This window comes from Protopterus annectens, chromosome 9.part0 (genome assembly GCF_019279795.1).
Source record: "Protopterus annectens isolate FY-2018-M chromosome 9.part0, PAN1.0, whole genome shotgun sequence".
In the NCBI taxonomy this organism is placed as follows: domain Eukaryota; kingdom Metazoa; phylum Chordata; order Ceratodontiformes; family Protopteridae; genus Protopterus; species Protopterus annectens.
In genome coordinates this window covers 1,279,051,866-1,279,069,843 of record NC_056743.1, presented here as the reverse complement: position 1 = coordinate 1,279,069,843, position 17,978 = coordinate 1,279,051,866, and the positions used below count along the sequence as shown (strand labels likewise).

General features: G+C 38.3%; 1 protein-coding gene across 2 annotated transcripts in view; it reads left to right on the top strand.

Moving 5' to 3' along the window:
- The window catches only part of LOC122811999 (serine/threonine-protein kinase 10-like), a 504,844-nt gene that overhangs the window by 261,624 nt on the left and 225,242 nt on the right, over positions 1–17,978 (top strand). For both annotated transcript variants that reach the window (XM_044084213.1, XM_044084214.1), the window contains exons 4-5: positions 1,048–1,197; positions 12,460–12,532. In XM_044084213.1, the coding sequence (XP_043940148.1) occupies positions 1,048–1,197; positions 12,460–12,532 (223 nt within the window). The remainder of the gene's footprint in view (positions 1–1,047; positions 1,198–12,459; positions 12,533–17,978) is intronic.

The window sequence follows — 17,978 nt, the reverse complement described above, 5'->3', positions numbered from 1 at the left end:
GGGAGGGTAGGGGGCAAAGCCCTCCAGTTAATGTAATGTTTAAAGTGTTTTCTTTTTATTTTTTTTTTTGTTGGAACAGCAATTTGACAGTTTGACATCGTAAGCTTTCGCTTACATAGGGTCGATTAATCACCATTTGCTTTTTAAGCGTTCGGTGATGTAACATAGACCCCCTGTCTTCACATGGGTTTTATCTGGATTTGGTTTTCTCCCATGTCTTAATGACATGCCACAAGTTGACTGGTGGCTTTAACTTGTATGTAGATGTGTTAATATGATACAAAAGAACGCTCTAGCGACCTACTTCCATTTCCTACTTGCTTAGTAAGCTGTATGGAGAGCAGTGACTGTGCAATGGGTCACTACAGGCATCATATGTGACTTGACAGCTTTGGATGATTGGGCATAGAACTATTCCAAATACTGAACCTCCATTTTCCTATCAAAGGACCATTATATACCTGAAAAGGGCAAAAATCTTTTTTGAGGTATAGCTCATGTGTGAATGAAACATAAAAGAACAGTGTTTGAGAATATGCTGGTTGCATGGATATGTTGATAAGATTCCCTCTAAATAACTGTTGCATTCTCCAAACTGAGATTATCCCAGAGGCAAATGTAGAATATACGATAAGCGGGTGTTCATTACATTTCTACTAGATAGACATTCTTGGACATACCATTATCTTCTCTAACATACCACATGGGATAATATCAGTTTATGGCATTGTTTTGCAAAAACTTCAATCTGTTTAACTCACTGCAAGTTTAAATACTAACACAATATAAGGATACTTCTAAACATGTTTAATTAGAAATGCACAGAAAACTTTCTGTAATAAATGACAGACAATTAAACTATGGTAATAGTTTCTGGCATTACTTTGCATTATTGGTATACAATGAACCTTGACAAAATCTAGTCACACCTGTTAGACAAATCAGCACTGAAAATTATTATGTCTTGCATAGACTAATGTACAGTATAACCTGCCTTAATTTATTTCATACAGTGACTTAATAATAGCCTTGTGGTTTGATTCCTAGAGCTGGAGAAAGGTCTTACAGAAGCTCAGATTTGTGTGGTTTGTCGGCAGACCCTGGAGGCCCTTGAATACCTTCATAACAACAAGATCATCCACCGGGACCTTAAAGCAGGAAACATCCTTCTAATGCCTGAAGGCATGGTGAAGCTGGGTAAGTAAAATACAATGGGGAAGATAAAGTCTTTATAATTAAACTGATGTGGGGGGGCTAATTATGTAGTACAATGATGCAAAGCTGGGTGAGTAGAATACAATGGGAAGGTGAAGTCTTTATATTAACCTGATGCTGGGGGACTAATTACCATGTAGCACAATGATGTAAATCTGGATGAGTGATGTGCATGGTATAAAGTAATCGTTATGTAGTAAACTCGTGTGAAAGTGGGGATATAGGATATGAGGGAAAATGAAGCACTTCTTACTTGACATCACAAGCATGACTTTGGGAAAGACAAATGTGATGACGTGTAGGAAATAAACCTTATGTAGCATACTGAGGTGAAGCTAAACAGGTGGGATAGAAGAAAACCACTTAACTGCCCCCACTGTGGAGGAATATTCTTATTTTTAGGCCTAATTTACCCTTGCACATGATGTCCATATTTTTTCAGGTATGTCCTGATTTTAAGGCTTGATTTACCCTTTCACCCACTTTTCTGAATCCCCCTCATCACATGTGATTTTTGAAGCTGTCAGTTACACAGAAGACCATACAATATATGACCAACATACTAGTGGCAGCAACAATTCAAAGAAAGAGGACACACATTTTACCATTCCCTGTTTCTGAAGCAATAAGAAATGGCCATGTGTGCTAGGCATTTGCAGTACAGTTCATTAAAGTCTGCAGAATTTGTGCTATCTCTTTGGTAATGTGCTTACATTTTTCCACCATTGTGTCACTCTGTTTTTCAACTGTGTTTCTACGTAATATCCCACATTCCTACTGGAAGCTGTTAGAGTAAAGTAATGTTTGATATTCAAATGTTATGCTAATTAGATTATCAGATTTTTAGTTGGATGTACCTACTTTCCAAGGGTCTTTGTTCCTATTTTCAATGTCTGCAAGTTGAATGGTATAAGGTCAGGAAATATTTTTTTTAGTATACTAATATTAAACTTACGTAGTGAAAGGAGGCAGGAAATTATCCTTTGACACATCACTAATTTGAAGCTAGCTGAGTAGGACACAGTGGTAAGAGCTAATTTGCATTTAATGGACTAATGTAAAGCTGGGTGAATAGGAAATTGGATGGATTATGAAGGCTAGAGATGATCCTCTTATAATGCATTGATATTGAGATGGGTGACTAAACCGCTCTCTACAAGACACTGATGTGAAGCTATGTGAGCTGGGCTTTGAGGAAGGGAAACAGGCACATGTTAGGTGAGTCTTGTGAAGTTGGGTGAATAGGGGAACGTGAAATTTTGTTCATGCAGCACATTGCTGTGAAGCTTTGTAATTGGGTTTTAGGAAGAAACAAGAAATAATTCCACAGAAAAGAAATGTAAAACTGGCTGTGATCTCAAAATAATAAATGCCAACACTGCAACAGACTGATAGGAAACTCAGTCACTAAAGGTCAAAGACAGAAGGTAACACTTCTGATGTACAGTGGTTTTATGAAGTAGAGTGAAAACATTTGGGGGATGAAGAATCATTCTTCTTGGAGGATGGTAGCAAGAATCTGTTGCATGAGGTCTAGGGTACATGGTAAATTCCTTGTACAGGGTTTTGGAGTGACAGTATATGAACATGGTCCTTCCTTATACAGCAGGGTGGACAGAAACTGCTGCATAAAGTCTAAAGTTTAAGGAGCATTCCTTTTGTAGGGAGACAATATTCCGGAAGATCAGGGTATGGAGAAACCAGGAACCTCTCATCATAGGAAAAAATCTGCAGGAAGCTGAAAGGGAAGAATTACGGGAAGTGCCGTGTTATAAAGGAGGTTAGCTATTTGTCTAGATGCAGTAGGACAGGGTATATCACTCATGCCAGAGCCTGCATCATTGTGTAACTGTAACAAGATGGAATCATAACGTGCCATTCATATAAGAAGCATATATGAAACCAACAGTGAGGGCCGAGGAGGTCAAAATGTAAAGAGAAGTAATGTAAGCATGGTGGACAGGGGTCGGAAAATACTACTCTAAGGAAGCACCACCATATAAATCTGTCTGAATAAGTCTGGGCGAAGGGGTCATAGAAACCTCTTGCTGGAAAAGACTAATTTGAAGATGGAAATTCAGGATTTTGCAGATACAGGAAAAACAATACAATGAATCACTTATTAGGTGTAGGCAAATCAACAAAATTGTGTAAGCACTTGCTGGTTAAGACATGCAACAGCAGTCAAAAATGACAAGCATACAAAATGTGTGGCCACATTACACAGTTTTACTTAATGCTTTTACTTCCATGCACTGACCTATCTACTTTAATTACTGCACTATTTTGAGGATTACCTCTGAGCTAATTGATAACATACCTTGCTAGACAGATATAGTCTGTGATAATGACATAACACTTTGTTGCTGGCAAAGACTTCCTATTTTCTGTTGTTGGTAAAATGAAAAGAAATAATGTTACGCGTAGCTACAGCACAGGTGCCTATTAGTGCCTCTCCTTCAAGTCCATCCTGATATGCAATCCCATCCCATGGTTAGGAGCCAATCAGCACACAGAGGCAATGCTTCACTTGGAGGGGAAACTCATCTCAGTTGCAAGATCCACCCTTTAATCATTGGCAATCCAGTTCAGTCAGTTTCTAATGGTAAGACAACAGTTAGTGTGAAGTATGCTAGTATTGTAACCCTTAAATTTACAATGAACACTATGTTGTATATGCACATTCACTGAAAGCTACATTATTTTAACAGCAGAAATGCCATCAGTTTCATAAAAAGCCATACTGAATGAAATGTTAAAAAAATGCTTTAGATCCTCTCTGTAGTCACATCCTCAGTCTGTGGTCACTACATTACCAAATGAGTTTCCCAGTCTGTGGTGTTATGCATATCATTAACCTACTAATCTGAAAAGTAGCATTCCAAGAAGTCCTCCCCTCAGGAACTACTGACGTCCAGTCAGACAACATGGCAGTGGTTTGGTACATCAACAAGCAACGGGGAACCAGATCTAATCTGCTTTGTCAAGAAGCACTCAGGGTATGGCAATGGGCAATTTCATCTGTCTGCTTTCTTGTTGCAGAGCACATTCCAGGGAGCTCCAACGTGATTGTGGACAAATTGAGCAGGTGCATTCTAATGGCTCACGAGTGGTCACTCAATCCTTTGGTGGCAGAAAAGATATTACATCAATGGGGTCAGCCATGCTTGGATCTATTTGTATCCTCTGTGAACAAAAAGTGCAAAAGCTATTTTTCTATGGTCCCCCCCCCCCCGGGGGAGTCACCAAGAGACGGTCTTCTTCACGATTGGCCCTCTGGTCTGCTTTATGCCTTTCCTCCGATTCCCCTCATTTCTCAGTTTCTGAAGAAAACCAAAACATCAGAGAACAGAATAATTCTCATTGCCCCCTTTTGGCCCCGACAAATATGGTTTCCCTATCTTTGGCCTCACCTAATTCAGAAATGTTGGATTCTGGACCCAGATCCAGATCTGTTGTCCCATCTGGATGGACTAATTCACCATAATCTTGACAATCTCAAGCTCACTGCATGGTTTCACAGTTCCCATGATAGCCAGGCAGGCTACCCTCACTGCCACATTTCAGCAAAGTGTCCTAGTCTCCTACAAAACTTTTACAACATGCTTATACAGCAGCAAGTGGCAACAATTTTCAAAATAGGCAACAGACAATCTTGATCCATATTCTGCACCAGTTAATAAAGTACTGGAATTTTTAGCATTGCTTTTCGATGTAGGAGTTTCATCTTTGACTATTCATGTTCATCTAGCTGCAATTTCAGATTTTCATAATGGTCTAGATAATTATGCTCTAATATCCCACAAGCTTTGTAAAGCCTTTCTGAAAGGGACATTACTGCTCAGGCCTCCATTCAAGGATCCCACTGCACCTTGCGACCTCAACCTAGTGTTACAATCTTTAATTGCTTCCCCTTTTGAACCATCAGCAAGTTGCGAACTGAAGTACTTATCTTGGAAGACCTTATTTTTTTATCGCTATTACCTCTGCTAGGAGAACTGTGGAATTACACGCTTTATCTTGCGAACCCCCTTTCCTGACCTTCCATAAAGATAGAGTGGCTTTGAGAACAATCCTTCTTTTTTACCTAAGGTGGTTTCTGACACGTATATCAATCAAACTATACAACTTCTCATATTCTTCCCCAATTTTTCAAATAGAGGTAAATATTGCCTCCATATGCTAGATGTTCACAGGCAATTACATTTTTACCTTCACAGAACAAGAGAATTCAGAAAATCTGATCAGCTGTTTGTTTCCTTTTCTCCCACTGCTCTGGGCAAACCAATTTCTAAGGTTACTTTGGCTAAATGGCTCAAAGATTGTAAAACCTTTTTTATAACAAATGGAAAGTACAACTGCCAGGACCTATAAAAGCACATTCTATGAGAACAACAGCCTCTTCTGCAGACTTCCACTCCAGAGCTTCTCTAGATGATATATGTGCAGCAGCTACTTGGGCATCTCCTCATACCGTTATTATTCATTACAAACTGGATATGGTCTCTAGGGGATGAGCATCATTTGGTTTGATGGTTCTCAGGAATATTCTTCCATGAGGCCTTCCAAGTTTTTTGTAGCTGGGGACTCTTTCCCACAGTCAAGGATTACGTGAAGATTGACAACATGAGATAAAAAAAATTATGTCTTACCATAACATTCCATCTGTATTATCAATCTTCACTTATCCTTGACATCCCCACCCACCTTCCTCCTGCCCTTTTCAGGTTTCTTGGTGGAACAGACCTACCCTAGCAGGAAATGTATTATTCCCTTATGGTTACAGATATAGTCTCGGATCTGTTGTTTTTCTGTCTGTCACTATATTGTGCAAACTCGATCTAAGGTAACTTTGAGAGGAGCATTCTGGGTAAGGTGAAGCCTGAGTTTTTGGAGGGCATGAGCTGGTATAATGGCTGAGTCAGTTTTGAGATTCAGACTTGAGCCCACTGTCAAGGGATAAGTGAAGATCGACAACACAGATGAAGCGTTATGGTAAGACATAACTTCTTTTTTCTGGACTCTGGATGAGTGACATTCTAAGTTGTTAAATTATGCCTGTGATGTTCATAAGACATAAAACAGTATTTCTGACATTACAGCCATACTATAACAAGAAAAGTATTTTGTTAAACGTGGTCCATAACAAGGGCCAACTACATGGAAATTTTCTTTAATTTCTTCAGCTTCAGTATAAAGGTGCTTTCCTGACTTTCTCAGTTCCTTCTCTCTCTCTTTTAAACTTTCCTCTTGAGATCTGTTCACGGCTTTCAGGTAGTGCCACTCATGCTACATAAATAAAATGTTTTATGGAAACATAACCAGTATTCCAAAAACAAATCCATGATGTTCAGATCTCTTCAACAAATTTCATTTACCTGACATATTTTAATCTCATTCTTTGGATTAGTTCGATTTCATATTTGGGTAATATAACTCTGAAACTAAACATCAGATGGTAAATTACTTCCAGAATCTTTCAACATGATTGTTAAGTGTCTACAAGTTTTTCCCATAAAGTATTACTCCCAAAAATGTAGCATTACTCTCCATATTGTTTTCTCCTTGAAAATTGTTCATAGTTTCCTCTCTTGTGTTTCTTGTCTCAGTATCTAACAAACACAGGACAATACATTCTATCTCAATACCTTGGCACACGTAGTAGTTAATAACTATTAATGATACTAATGCTTAGAAGATTCTTATTCTGCTACTCCTATTTGTTAGCTCACTTTCATCACATTAATGTTTTTTGTGATGAAATGTGTTTCTGCTCTCCCTTTTGTTGCACTTGGTTTATCAGTGAATATTTACTTAGATGTGGGCTTCCTATAGACACAGTTGCTTCACTTCCTTGTTATATAAGACATTTCTTACATTGCTGTTAATTTTCTTTTAGTCATTCTGTATTTTTTTCTTCTGGCAGTGTTATTGCTTCTGTTATGTCTATAATTTACATAAAATGTTTTTCTTTCTGAATGTAAGTTTATTTATTGATTTTAAATATATTTTACCTTTTTATGAACCTAATTTTCTCTTGACTAAAAAGTTTAGCTTTTCACCGTTATTTTAACTAGCTGGCATATACCCAGTGCTTGCTATGTGTCCTTTTTCCTAAGGAACACTAGACTTCTTTCTTCTCACCACAAGCAATTTTGGACAAAGAAAGGACTCCTACTGTTTAAAAAAAAATCACTTCCCAACCCGTTTAGGACTTTTTCTGTGGGTTTTATATCCTTCATTTTTAGCATCACTTATGCTTACCATCTTACTTCAGTAGTATTTAGTGGTTGTTTGTCTTGATAGCAGGTTAGTTTCATTTATTTATTTTTTTACCAGTAACCTTCTCTGTTAACAAAGCTAACCCAGATGATATCATTAACCCTGCATTTGTACTTTATATAATGACACCTACTTAACATTTTTTCTTGCAATATGTCATATCAACTTGCTTGTATCAGTTCATTCAAGACTCAGTCATCTTGTGTCAGCTTTGTACACTGTGTATTTTTCCATTGTTTCCTCATTCTGTTTTGTGCCGTGCATGTGACATGAGTCACATTAATGAAAGTCTGCGCAAACACTGAAATCAAGACGTTACTTTTCCAGTGATTATGACATTAATTATTAGAAACAGCACGTTGCAGTTTCCTGTTAATTTCTAATTTGTGACAATTAATTATTGTAATAACCACTATAATAACCAATATAATGGGGGAGCATCACTATCTCTAATCCCCAACTGAGTATCTAATCTAAACAACTAAGAACATAAACTAACTTTATAAAACTTATTCCTTTTTTCTTCACTTTATTTCTTAGGTCATAGAAAGGAACCTCTCCATCTTGTAAGCTGTATTATGTCTGCACTGATGATAGCAGTTACTCCCAGTACCAACACAATTTTCTAGTTTTTGTCCTATAACTTCACAAGCTCTAATCAGGTTGTACTTACTTTTTCTGCATTGTTGGCTCCCTGTCAGCTGACTATCAACCACTCCAGGTGCCTCTCCTCAATCACATCTACCAAATCTGCCCAGCTCCCCCAGACTTGCTCCAACAATGTTTAGAGCTAGCAAGGAAAACCTGCTTATTTTATCATTGCAAATGTCAAATATTTTCTTCAATTTTTGAAACATTTTTTATTCCTATTTCTAACTAACTGTATCATTATACATTTTAAGTAGTGGAGCACAACGGGGTAACGTTATGAGATGTCAATCAGTGCTATTCTGTTTTGCTCAGTTTGCCCCTTTTCCTTCATTAGCATCCTCTTTCTAAGATGCTTAATCAAACTGTGCTCCTAGGTCAGTTCTAAAAATGCATCTTCCTTATTTGTTTTACCAATAAGCAAAGTGATAAAATAATTTAAAGAATTCTTCCTGCCCTGTGGCTTTGGCTCTGACTACACCAGTCACTAAGTTACTTCTGATGCTAAGATACAGCTAAGCATATTAATACTCCTACTGCTGAAAGTCACTCACTCACAACTACTCATACTTTACCTCTATTTAAACAATGAACCCCCAGCAGGAACGTCCAGCAACATTTATGCTTCCCCTTATAATCTCAGCCAAGGCTGAAGAGGGTTCAGGAAGGACTAGTCTATGTACCAGTTTAACAAACAAATAAATAAGTAAATATAAGCAACCTGTTAGTCCTGTCAATGTGATTACTATTAATTTTACAGCTGGTAAACTTTAAAAATTAAAAAGCTAAACATTGTAATTTTCAAATTTCTAATCTTTGTTAGCAGACAAAATAAATAAATAAATACAACATAACACATAACTCACTTTGATAAAGTTACTGTTAACATAACATGCAAATGTCAAAAATTAAAATTAAAACAATAAAAAATCACTATCATACTTATCTGTGTTGAGATATAATAGTTTTCTACTGCAGCTAGGAAGGATAGTACATATAAACACTTGGTACTAACTCAGAGATATAATAGTTTTCTATTGCAGCTAGGAAGGACAGTACATATAAACACTTGGTACTAACTCAGAGATATAATAGTTTTCTACTGCAGCTAGGAAGGACAGTACATATAAACACTTGGTACTAACTAATTTCTTTCATGTTTGTTGTGTGGGAAGACACTGTTTGACTGAGTAACAGCTCCATTATTTTTCCCTTGGAATAGTACAGGCTCAAAACACTATTTTAGAGGAAGCTGATAAGAAACTTTGATGCTGTTTTAGCATCTATACAGTGTTGTAACAGAGAGTCAGAGTGAAACATTCTGTGGATAATACTTCTGGAAACTTTGCAGAGATGCAAGGCTTGGCTGCACATTTTGACTTTCTTTTCAAACATTTGGCTCATTATATTTGGATCTAGGGCACACTGAGATGTCGTCATTTTGGGAAAAGAGTTCTGACCAAGAAACACTAATAGCAAAGGGTTTGCTGTTGTTTTTTTATGTTGTTCAGGTGACACACTGTGTTTTCATTTAATTTGTTTTTTAAAATATTAAATAAGTGCATAGGATGCTGCAGCATCAACAACTGCGAGTATTAACAAAACTATATTACAAACATGTTTCAGTTTGTACTTTGCTACTTTCTATGTTAGGTCACTGGTAACCACTTCACCTATGCTGATATTTTATTGCATGAAGGATAACATGAAAGCCTTTGTTCAGAAAGTAATACTAGTTTAACGAACTCACATATGCTAAATATATTTTATACCTTATTTTTATCAACATGTAAATGTTAAGTTTATAAATGAACTATAAACATCACTAGACCTGCAAATATGTTATTCTAGCATGCTCTAAAAACAAATTTAAACAGCCCTGTATGAACAGATCCTTAATGAGATTGCACCTCCTTTGGCTTTCTTGCAACACTTGGATTCTTTTTATTTTTCATATATTGACCAGGTTATAGCACTGATCCCACTAGCCCATTTTAAGGCTCAGCCTGGGCTTACAACCAAGCATATACAATATAAACAAAATATTATTGTGCAGCAGTTTAATTTAAAGGTATTTGCAATGTTTCAATACTTTAAGAAAAATGGTGTTACATAGTTTAAGAAGTCATTACTATGTTACATCAGCAATGTCAATAGATGTTCGATGCTTATAGCGTGTCCAGAAAACATTAGCGTGATACAGTCATATTTGACGAAATTTACGAGTGATAAAAGCATTTAGATATAAGGGTGCATTTCAATGCAAAAAATGAGGGCATGGAGTGAGGAGAAAAATTAGGAAGAAGGTGCTAGAGGAGAGGTGACAAAGAAGGGAGTCAAGGGTAGCTGAATGAATGTCAGGAAATGAATGAGGCATGATGCAGTTTAGGAGAAAGGAGAGGTGGAGTGTTTGGTATACTTTGACAAACCCGAGTTATTTTGTTGCATAGTGAGTATGAGTGGGCAGCCATGGTGGTGCAGTGGTTAGCATTGCCGCCTCACAGCAAGAGGTTCTCCTGTTCGATCCTTGGCTGGGGTGCCTTCTGTGCAGAGTTTGCATGTCCTCCCTGTGGTCGTGTGGGTTTCCTCCGGGTGCTCCGGTTTCCTCCCACATCCCAAAGACATAATGTAGGTAGATTGGACACTCTAAATTGGCGCTAGGTGTGAGTGCGTGCACGTGTGTGCCTTCTGTGGAAGGTTGGGCACCAGGCTGGCAACTCGACAACGTAAAACTTCTCTGCCAGTCATGAGCGGACAGATGATCCACTGTGGCGACCCCTAATTGGGAAAAGTCGAAAGAAGAAGAAGAAGAAGTGAGTATGAGTACAGGGAGGTTGTTATGGTAGGAATCTAATGGTCTAAGTGACAAAGCAGTTTTATGAACAACTACTTGTACAGATAGTTTTTGAGTTCCTCCCTAAAGTATCACAATGGTAGTATGAATTGTCTCTGCTTTGGTATGGCTTCCCAGATTTTTGGAACAAGCAGGGAGAAAGCATGGTTGGTGCATTTCAAATTACTTAAAGGACTTTGTAGGTGGGAAGTAGAAGGAGAGAGGGATCCAAGGGCATATGTTGGAAGAGCTCTCTCTGGGAGTCTTTGAGCAAGAGACAGAAAGCATTGTTCCATGAAGAGTTTGAAAACAAGTGTTCCTAGCAGAAGAATTGTCCTTTGGAGTATAGGTGGTCAGGTGGCTTTTTCCAGTGTAGTCTAGTGATGCTCTCTTTTTGGTGAAAGGGTTATGAACTTGCATATGTTGCTTGAAGTACACTGAAGGGTATTTAGATATTTTTGAGAAGTTAAGGTTATAATAGACAGATATCATTAGTATAACTTTCATTAAGAAAAGCTGTTCCAGTAATCTGCTACTTTTTCCCTGATAAAGCATTGTCTCACTTAAGACATGATTTATAGCTGCAGAAAAGGAAAAAGATAAGTCATGTGATCTGTGTCTATCGGTAATGGTGATGTAATCTGCGGGTGCTCCAGCAACACTGCTTCAAAGAAAGGTGACGAACCAAGGTCGCCGGTAAGGTCAAGAACCAGGAAACAAAATCAAGAAGTGAAAATGTTTCCTTCCTCCTATGGGCGAGGTGGATCCTGGTTCTACTTAATATCAAGATTGATAACACTATGCAATCAAGAGGTATGTAATGCACAATACTTCTGATTGTACATTGTAAAAGCAAAACAAGAGAAAAAGGAACATTCATGCTGGTGGGACTGCAACTCTACACAGCCCAAAGTATAGGAAGGAAAAAAAACACCAACTAAATGGGAGCACTAGCCTCCCATGATCCTTCAGTTAAGAAATAGCATTTAGCATGAGCATTTAGAGGAACCGAGTCAACTAAGTCAAGTACAGATAAACCCTGGGCAAAATACTGCAGGAGTACTGAAGAGTTGGGATCAGTGCCCTGGAGGAGTGCAAAAAAAGAACTTAATATTCTTCTTATTTATGATGTAGTTAAAATCAGTAATTTGGACAAATGCACATCTTTCTAATCTGTTTTGATTTGTATGAGCACAGCAAATCTGTTGAAGCTCAGCTATGGGGGTTAATGCTGGTTAGATACAAGGAGCCGAAACTGTAGCCTTATAAATATCATTGACAAATCCATTCCACACATTTAATTATTATAGCACTCTGATTTAGCATCAGTTATTTAGGTCCGCTACTATTGTAGACCAAAACTGTCCTATTAAGAAGTTACAGTTCTTTTTTTCATTCTGGCACATTTAAATATATGTTTATTGTTTAGTCATAATTTCCAATTAATGATCATTACTCTTATGTTACTATTTCTGCTGCAGCTGATTTTGGTGTCTCTGCCAAGAATGTCAACACCCTACAGAAGCGAGTTTCCTTCATTGGAACCCCATACTGGTAAGTAATTGTGGACAACAGTTCACATACTCTACAAAAATGAGAGCAGTTCTAGCAGAATCTACTGTCAGAGTGCATACTACAGGACAGAAAATGACCATTTATAGGGCTATATACATGAAAAAGAGTGTTTCTCTTCTTTTTTGGAAATGCAGCAAAGATTACTGCAGCTACAAGTAGGCCTGAAAATAAACGTAATGCGTACTGAGAAAAAAAAAATTGTATCTTCAGTCTTTCACATTAAAATGTGAACATAGAATTTTGTGTTTGTAATAGTGCTGCGGTGTTTGCAATTATGCTAAAAAACAACTGAAGCTGCTAATTTAACATTTCCAAAATGTTCATACTTTCATAGTATGGAACTCATTATTGGTCATTTACTGGCCTTCAAGGAATAAACACATTTTTGTTTTGAAACAGATCTATAAAATATGAAAAAGTAGTCTGAGGTAGAAGATATGGGACCAAAGTGCATAAGGCAACATTTTTTTTTAAGATTTGGCTTAAGGTCACTACAGGCAAACTAATGAGACAGTAACTAAATCATTCTGATTCAAATAAAAATATGAGAGGAAGAAGGGAGTATTTACTGCATAGACTGAGTCTTTAACACCCAGCCTACTTCATCATAACTTGCTTCATTAAAACTACAGACATAACCACTGGAGTTTGCCAACATAAATTAATGACATAAAGTACACAAAAAAATAAATAAAAATAATAATAATAGCAATTTATAATCCTCAGTGTACCTTAATTATGTTAATTACAAGATCACATAAATTCAGGGAAAACCTCTTCCCTGAGATTATCCTAATTTGGATTTGATATGATTAAGAAGGAGGGAATGCGATGGGGCAAAGACCTCCCATATGTGTGACACAGGCAGACTTCCCACTGCAGGAATACTAAGAACTAAATTTGAAGCATGGAGATTAACACCCCACTTTTCATTGTCTACAACTTATACTAGCTCATTGTGTTAGAGCTCAATTAAAATGCTAAGAAATGAAATAGCCTTGCTAGAACCCACATTAAGTTAATATACAGCTCAAAACACCCACCCACACTAACTAAAATGATTGGTCTGTAGTTGGCTACCTCATCCCTACTTCTTCCTTTAAAAATGGAAGTAATTACTACCATTGGTATGTGGGACAAAACATTACTAGAAGAATAAAGTCCTAACTACAGCTCAGGCACCCTAGGTTTGATTAATGGCAGGGGCATCTGAAGTGTCAGCAGGGAGGGCTTAGTATGCCCATCTCGGTGAGTGGGTATTTATCGAAGATGTTCCCTGAGTGGAGGGTGATCCACAGAAGAATGTAGCCTTCAAATTTTGACAACAAATGCAGGGATGGGGAAATAATGGTAGGTCATAGTAACCCCCCCCCCACCAATGTTAGAAGCAGTTCTCCTTTACTAACACTGGAAGCCTTGAATCTAATTATTAAGTAAGCACCATTTAAGGAGCAGTAAACTTCATGGAGTACATAAGATATATAAATAAATAATTTTTGAATATTATATTTATATTTTATTTGAAATCTAAAACAACATGTTTTATGATAGATAAACATTAACAAGCCATTGCAGCACATTTAACACAATAAAACAAGACAGCTATATGAGTCTTGTAAACACATGAAAGAAAATAAACAAGGCAATTAATTCCCAAAATTATAAAACTAAGGTTTAATGTGTTTATAGATACATGGATAGTAGGTAACATCTAAATATTGTCTCCGCTAATGTACTCCAGACTGCACTGGTTGGCTACCACTGTTTCAGCTCCAATAACATATAAGCCAGACAAAACTCTTTCAGAATACCATATCTATAACAGTTTACAAAGAGAAATTTGTAAAATAGAAATTAATAATGCACCTTTAAGCATAATTAAGGACAGATAAATCATGACCGATCAAGGACAGAGGTTAAAAGCATAATGCTGACTGTGAATAGATGTTGATTTGCGATGCATTTGTAAATATATGAAAGAAGAAACACACAATGGTTAATTCATATACTGTAATAATAGTTTTATTACTGGGTGTTTTACGGAAATTTGTATCTCTTCCAAAGTGAAATTGAATGACTGGATCTTCCTGCTGCTCTTAATGGAACTTTCATAAAAAATAAATAAATAGAATAAAAAACTGACATATAAGAACACTTTTTTGAGACAAGACTTTATTTCTTAAAATTTAAAACAGAGCTGTAACTCAAAAAAAATGTCAGTGTTGCAGAGGACAGGAGTAATTTGCTTCATCTCCAGGTCATTCATCTGCCTATCAGTTATATAGCAACAGACATTTTGCTAAATTCCAGAACAAAAACTTTTCTAATATTGAATGGTAATGGACCCTGACTTGTGGTCAGTACAAGGATAGGAATAAGTGATGGAGCTTTATCCCTGACATGTCAGAACGTACTTTGCTTCAAAGAAGAAGAGAAGTTCATTTACTTATTAGCTTCAGGCTACAGATAAGGGAAATGAGGTACACAGAGCTTACCTTGACCTTGCTAAAGCATTTGACCATTCCCCATTCGGGTATTATTGATAAACACACTAACCTGGGCATAAACCCTTACGTCACAAGATGAATCACAAACTGGCTCTCAGGCAGATCCCATAAAGTAAGAGTATCTAGATCTACGTCCGAATCCAGACCAGTAATGAGCGGTGTGCCTCAGGGCTCTGTCCTGGGGCTCTTCCTGCTTGGCATATACTTCTCAGAAGTACAGGCAAGCTCTGAAGGGCTGTGGCTGACCAAGTTTGTGGACGACTGCAAACTGGGTGCTATAATAGAGTCTCTGGCCGACATGGATATCCTCCAGAAGGGCCTTAACGAGACATGCATGGTGTCAAAGCCATGGTCTCAAGCTAAATGCTAAAAAATGCATAGTAATCCCCTTTGGAAAAAACAGAGTACCCACAAACTACCACAAATTAGGTAACCCCCTGAAATCTAAAGTAGTAATAAGGGATCTAGGGACCCAAGTAGATAGTCAGCTTTCCTTTGATAACCATGTTGCCAAGGTGGTTAGAAAATCCTTCTATGAGACCCATCTGATCACAAAAGGGTTCGCATCAAGATCTAAGGATGTAGTGGTGCCCCTCTACTCTTCCCTCATCAGACCTATTATTGAGTACAATGCACCAATTGGAATGTACCTGGCTAGGCATCTCCAGCAGCTGGAGAGACCACAGAGGTACCTCACTAAGAGGATTACTGGCCTTGAACAGTTGCCCTATGCAGCATGATTGAAAAAACTAAGGCTTTTCTCTGTTGCATACCGCATTCTCAGAGGCGATCTCTGTCTAACATACAGAGCCATGTCCAACCCAGAACTGTTGAACATGCTCCATCTTAGCAGAACCAAATCCACTCGAGCTACACGCTCTAAGGATATAAACCTCAGCACAACAATGAATAGAACATGCTGGAGGGATAGATTCACTTCGTAAAGACTTCCCTTGCTATGGAACAAGGTCCCGATGTACATAAGACAGAGCCCCTCACTATCACTCTTCAAGAGGAACCTTGACGAGTGGATGGGTAACAGAAAGTTCACACCAGGGATCATACCAACAGCCTTACTAGATAGGGGCCAAGGGTACTAGCTGCTAGATCAAGTGCCTAGGGAACTAACCAAAGGGGCAGTGAATACCACACAACGTGGCTGGGCTAATATATGCCTTTGGGCAGATAGCCCAGTATCTACCCATGAACCTATGAACCACAAGGTAACCCTACATGGAAAATAGGGATAAATCATTGACTATGAGCTATACAATCTAGACTAATGTCTTAGGCCCAGGTTCTGGAGGAGTTACCTGAGGTGGAATGAGAATGAGTAAGCACTAGGTGACCTGTTCAAGGGGAAGGATGCTGTCTAAACTGTGCTGCCCAAGCACCACCTAGTGGTCAGATGAGTTACATGCCTGGGTATGGTAGTGAGGGAGACTTAGCCTATAAAGGAGAGCACAGTACCTCAGCTGGGGTTAGTGATGGGAATTCTGACAAGCTATTTTACCTGGCATTTAGTGATGGCAAAAATTAGGAGGTGTAGTACCCATCAGGATAAAAGTACTCTCATCAAATTAAGCAAACAACTCAGAGGAAAACTAAAGTTTACCAAAGCCAAAGCTGAGGTAAATTTGGCCTCCCAGACCAAGGACAACCACAAAGCATTCTTTAGCTATGTCTGCAGCCTCAAAAGCAATACACAACTGTGTGCAGAGCTCATTGTTAATGGAGCCACATACTGAACCAGAAGATATAGCAGACCTACTGGCAGACAAATTCAGCTCTAACTTTACCCCTCTGTCCCCCTCAACCTCCCCTCAGGAAATGAGATCAAATATTACTCCTCCGACCATCACTAGGGAAACATCCTTAATGGTCTCTCTAAGGCCAGGGACACTGCATTGATGAGTCAGGGCAATATTCCAAGATGCCTTCTAAATAGCATGAAACATGACCTATCAGGGCCTCTGGAATCATTATTTAACTGTAGACTCCAAAAACGTTTTGTGTATAACGAATTGAGAACAGCAACCATTGGCATAATGGTTATAGTTTTTACCTTACAGAGACAAGGTACAGGGTTTGATTCTGACCTCAGGTAATTGGCTATACTTAAAATGGCTTTTCAGGGCAGTTAGCCTAGTATTCACCTTTGAAACTATGAATCCTTATACACAAAGGTGGCCCATCTACAGACCCTGGAAACTACAGACCCATAAGTCTCACTAGTCTCATATGCAAAACCATGGAAATAATTATTATGGAAATAATCATTAATGACATAGGAAACCTCCAGACACTGGACCCAACCCATTCTGGTTTCATCAAGGGCTGATCATGCCTACTCAGTCTGGTGGACTTCTTTGAGAAGGTCACCAAAGCAATGGATGAGGGAAAAACAGTTCACACTGCCTATCATGACCTGACCAATGCTTTTGATACAATATCCCATTAGGCATTATTGACAAAATCAAGTTGTTAGGTATAAACCCTTATGTCACCCAGTGATAGCCATCTAGCTCACAGACATGACCCAGGAAGTTAGAACTGGGAAGTCCATGTCTACAAAGAGGACAGTAACAACCTGAGTCCATCAGTGCTCAGTCCTGGACTCCTCCTTTTTGCTATTTACTTCTCTGAAGTCATGGCTAATGTCAAGGGCCTCTGGCTTACCAAATTTGCAGACAATTGCAAATTAGGAGCAGTCATAGTATTTCCCACTGACTCTATTGTTCTCCTGGAATGGGCTTCCACAGACAAATAACTTATGACAGAGCCATGGACAAAAAGTAAATGCCAAGGAATGCATAATAGGATCCTTTGGAAAGTCATCTACCCCTGGTAACTATCATCTGGAGCATTTCTTCCCGGGCCTCCGCTGAAAACAGGCTCTGTGGAACCTAGTCGGACAT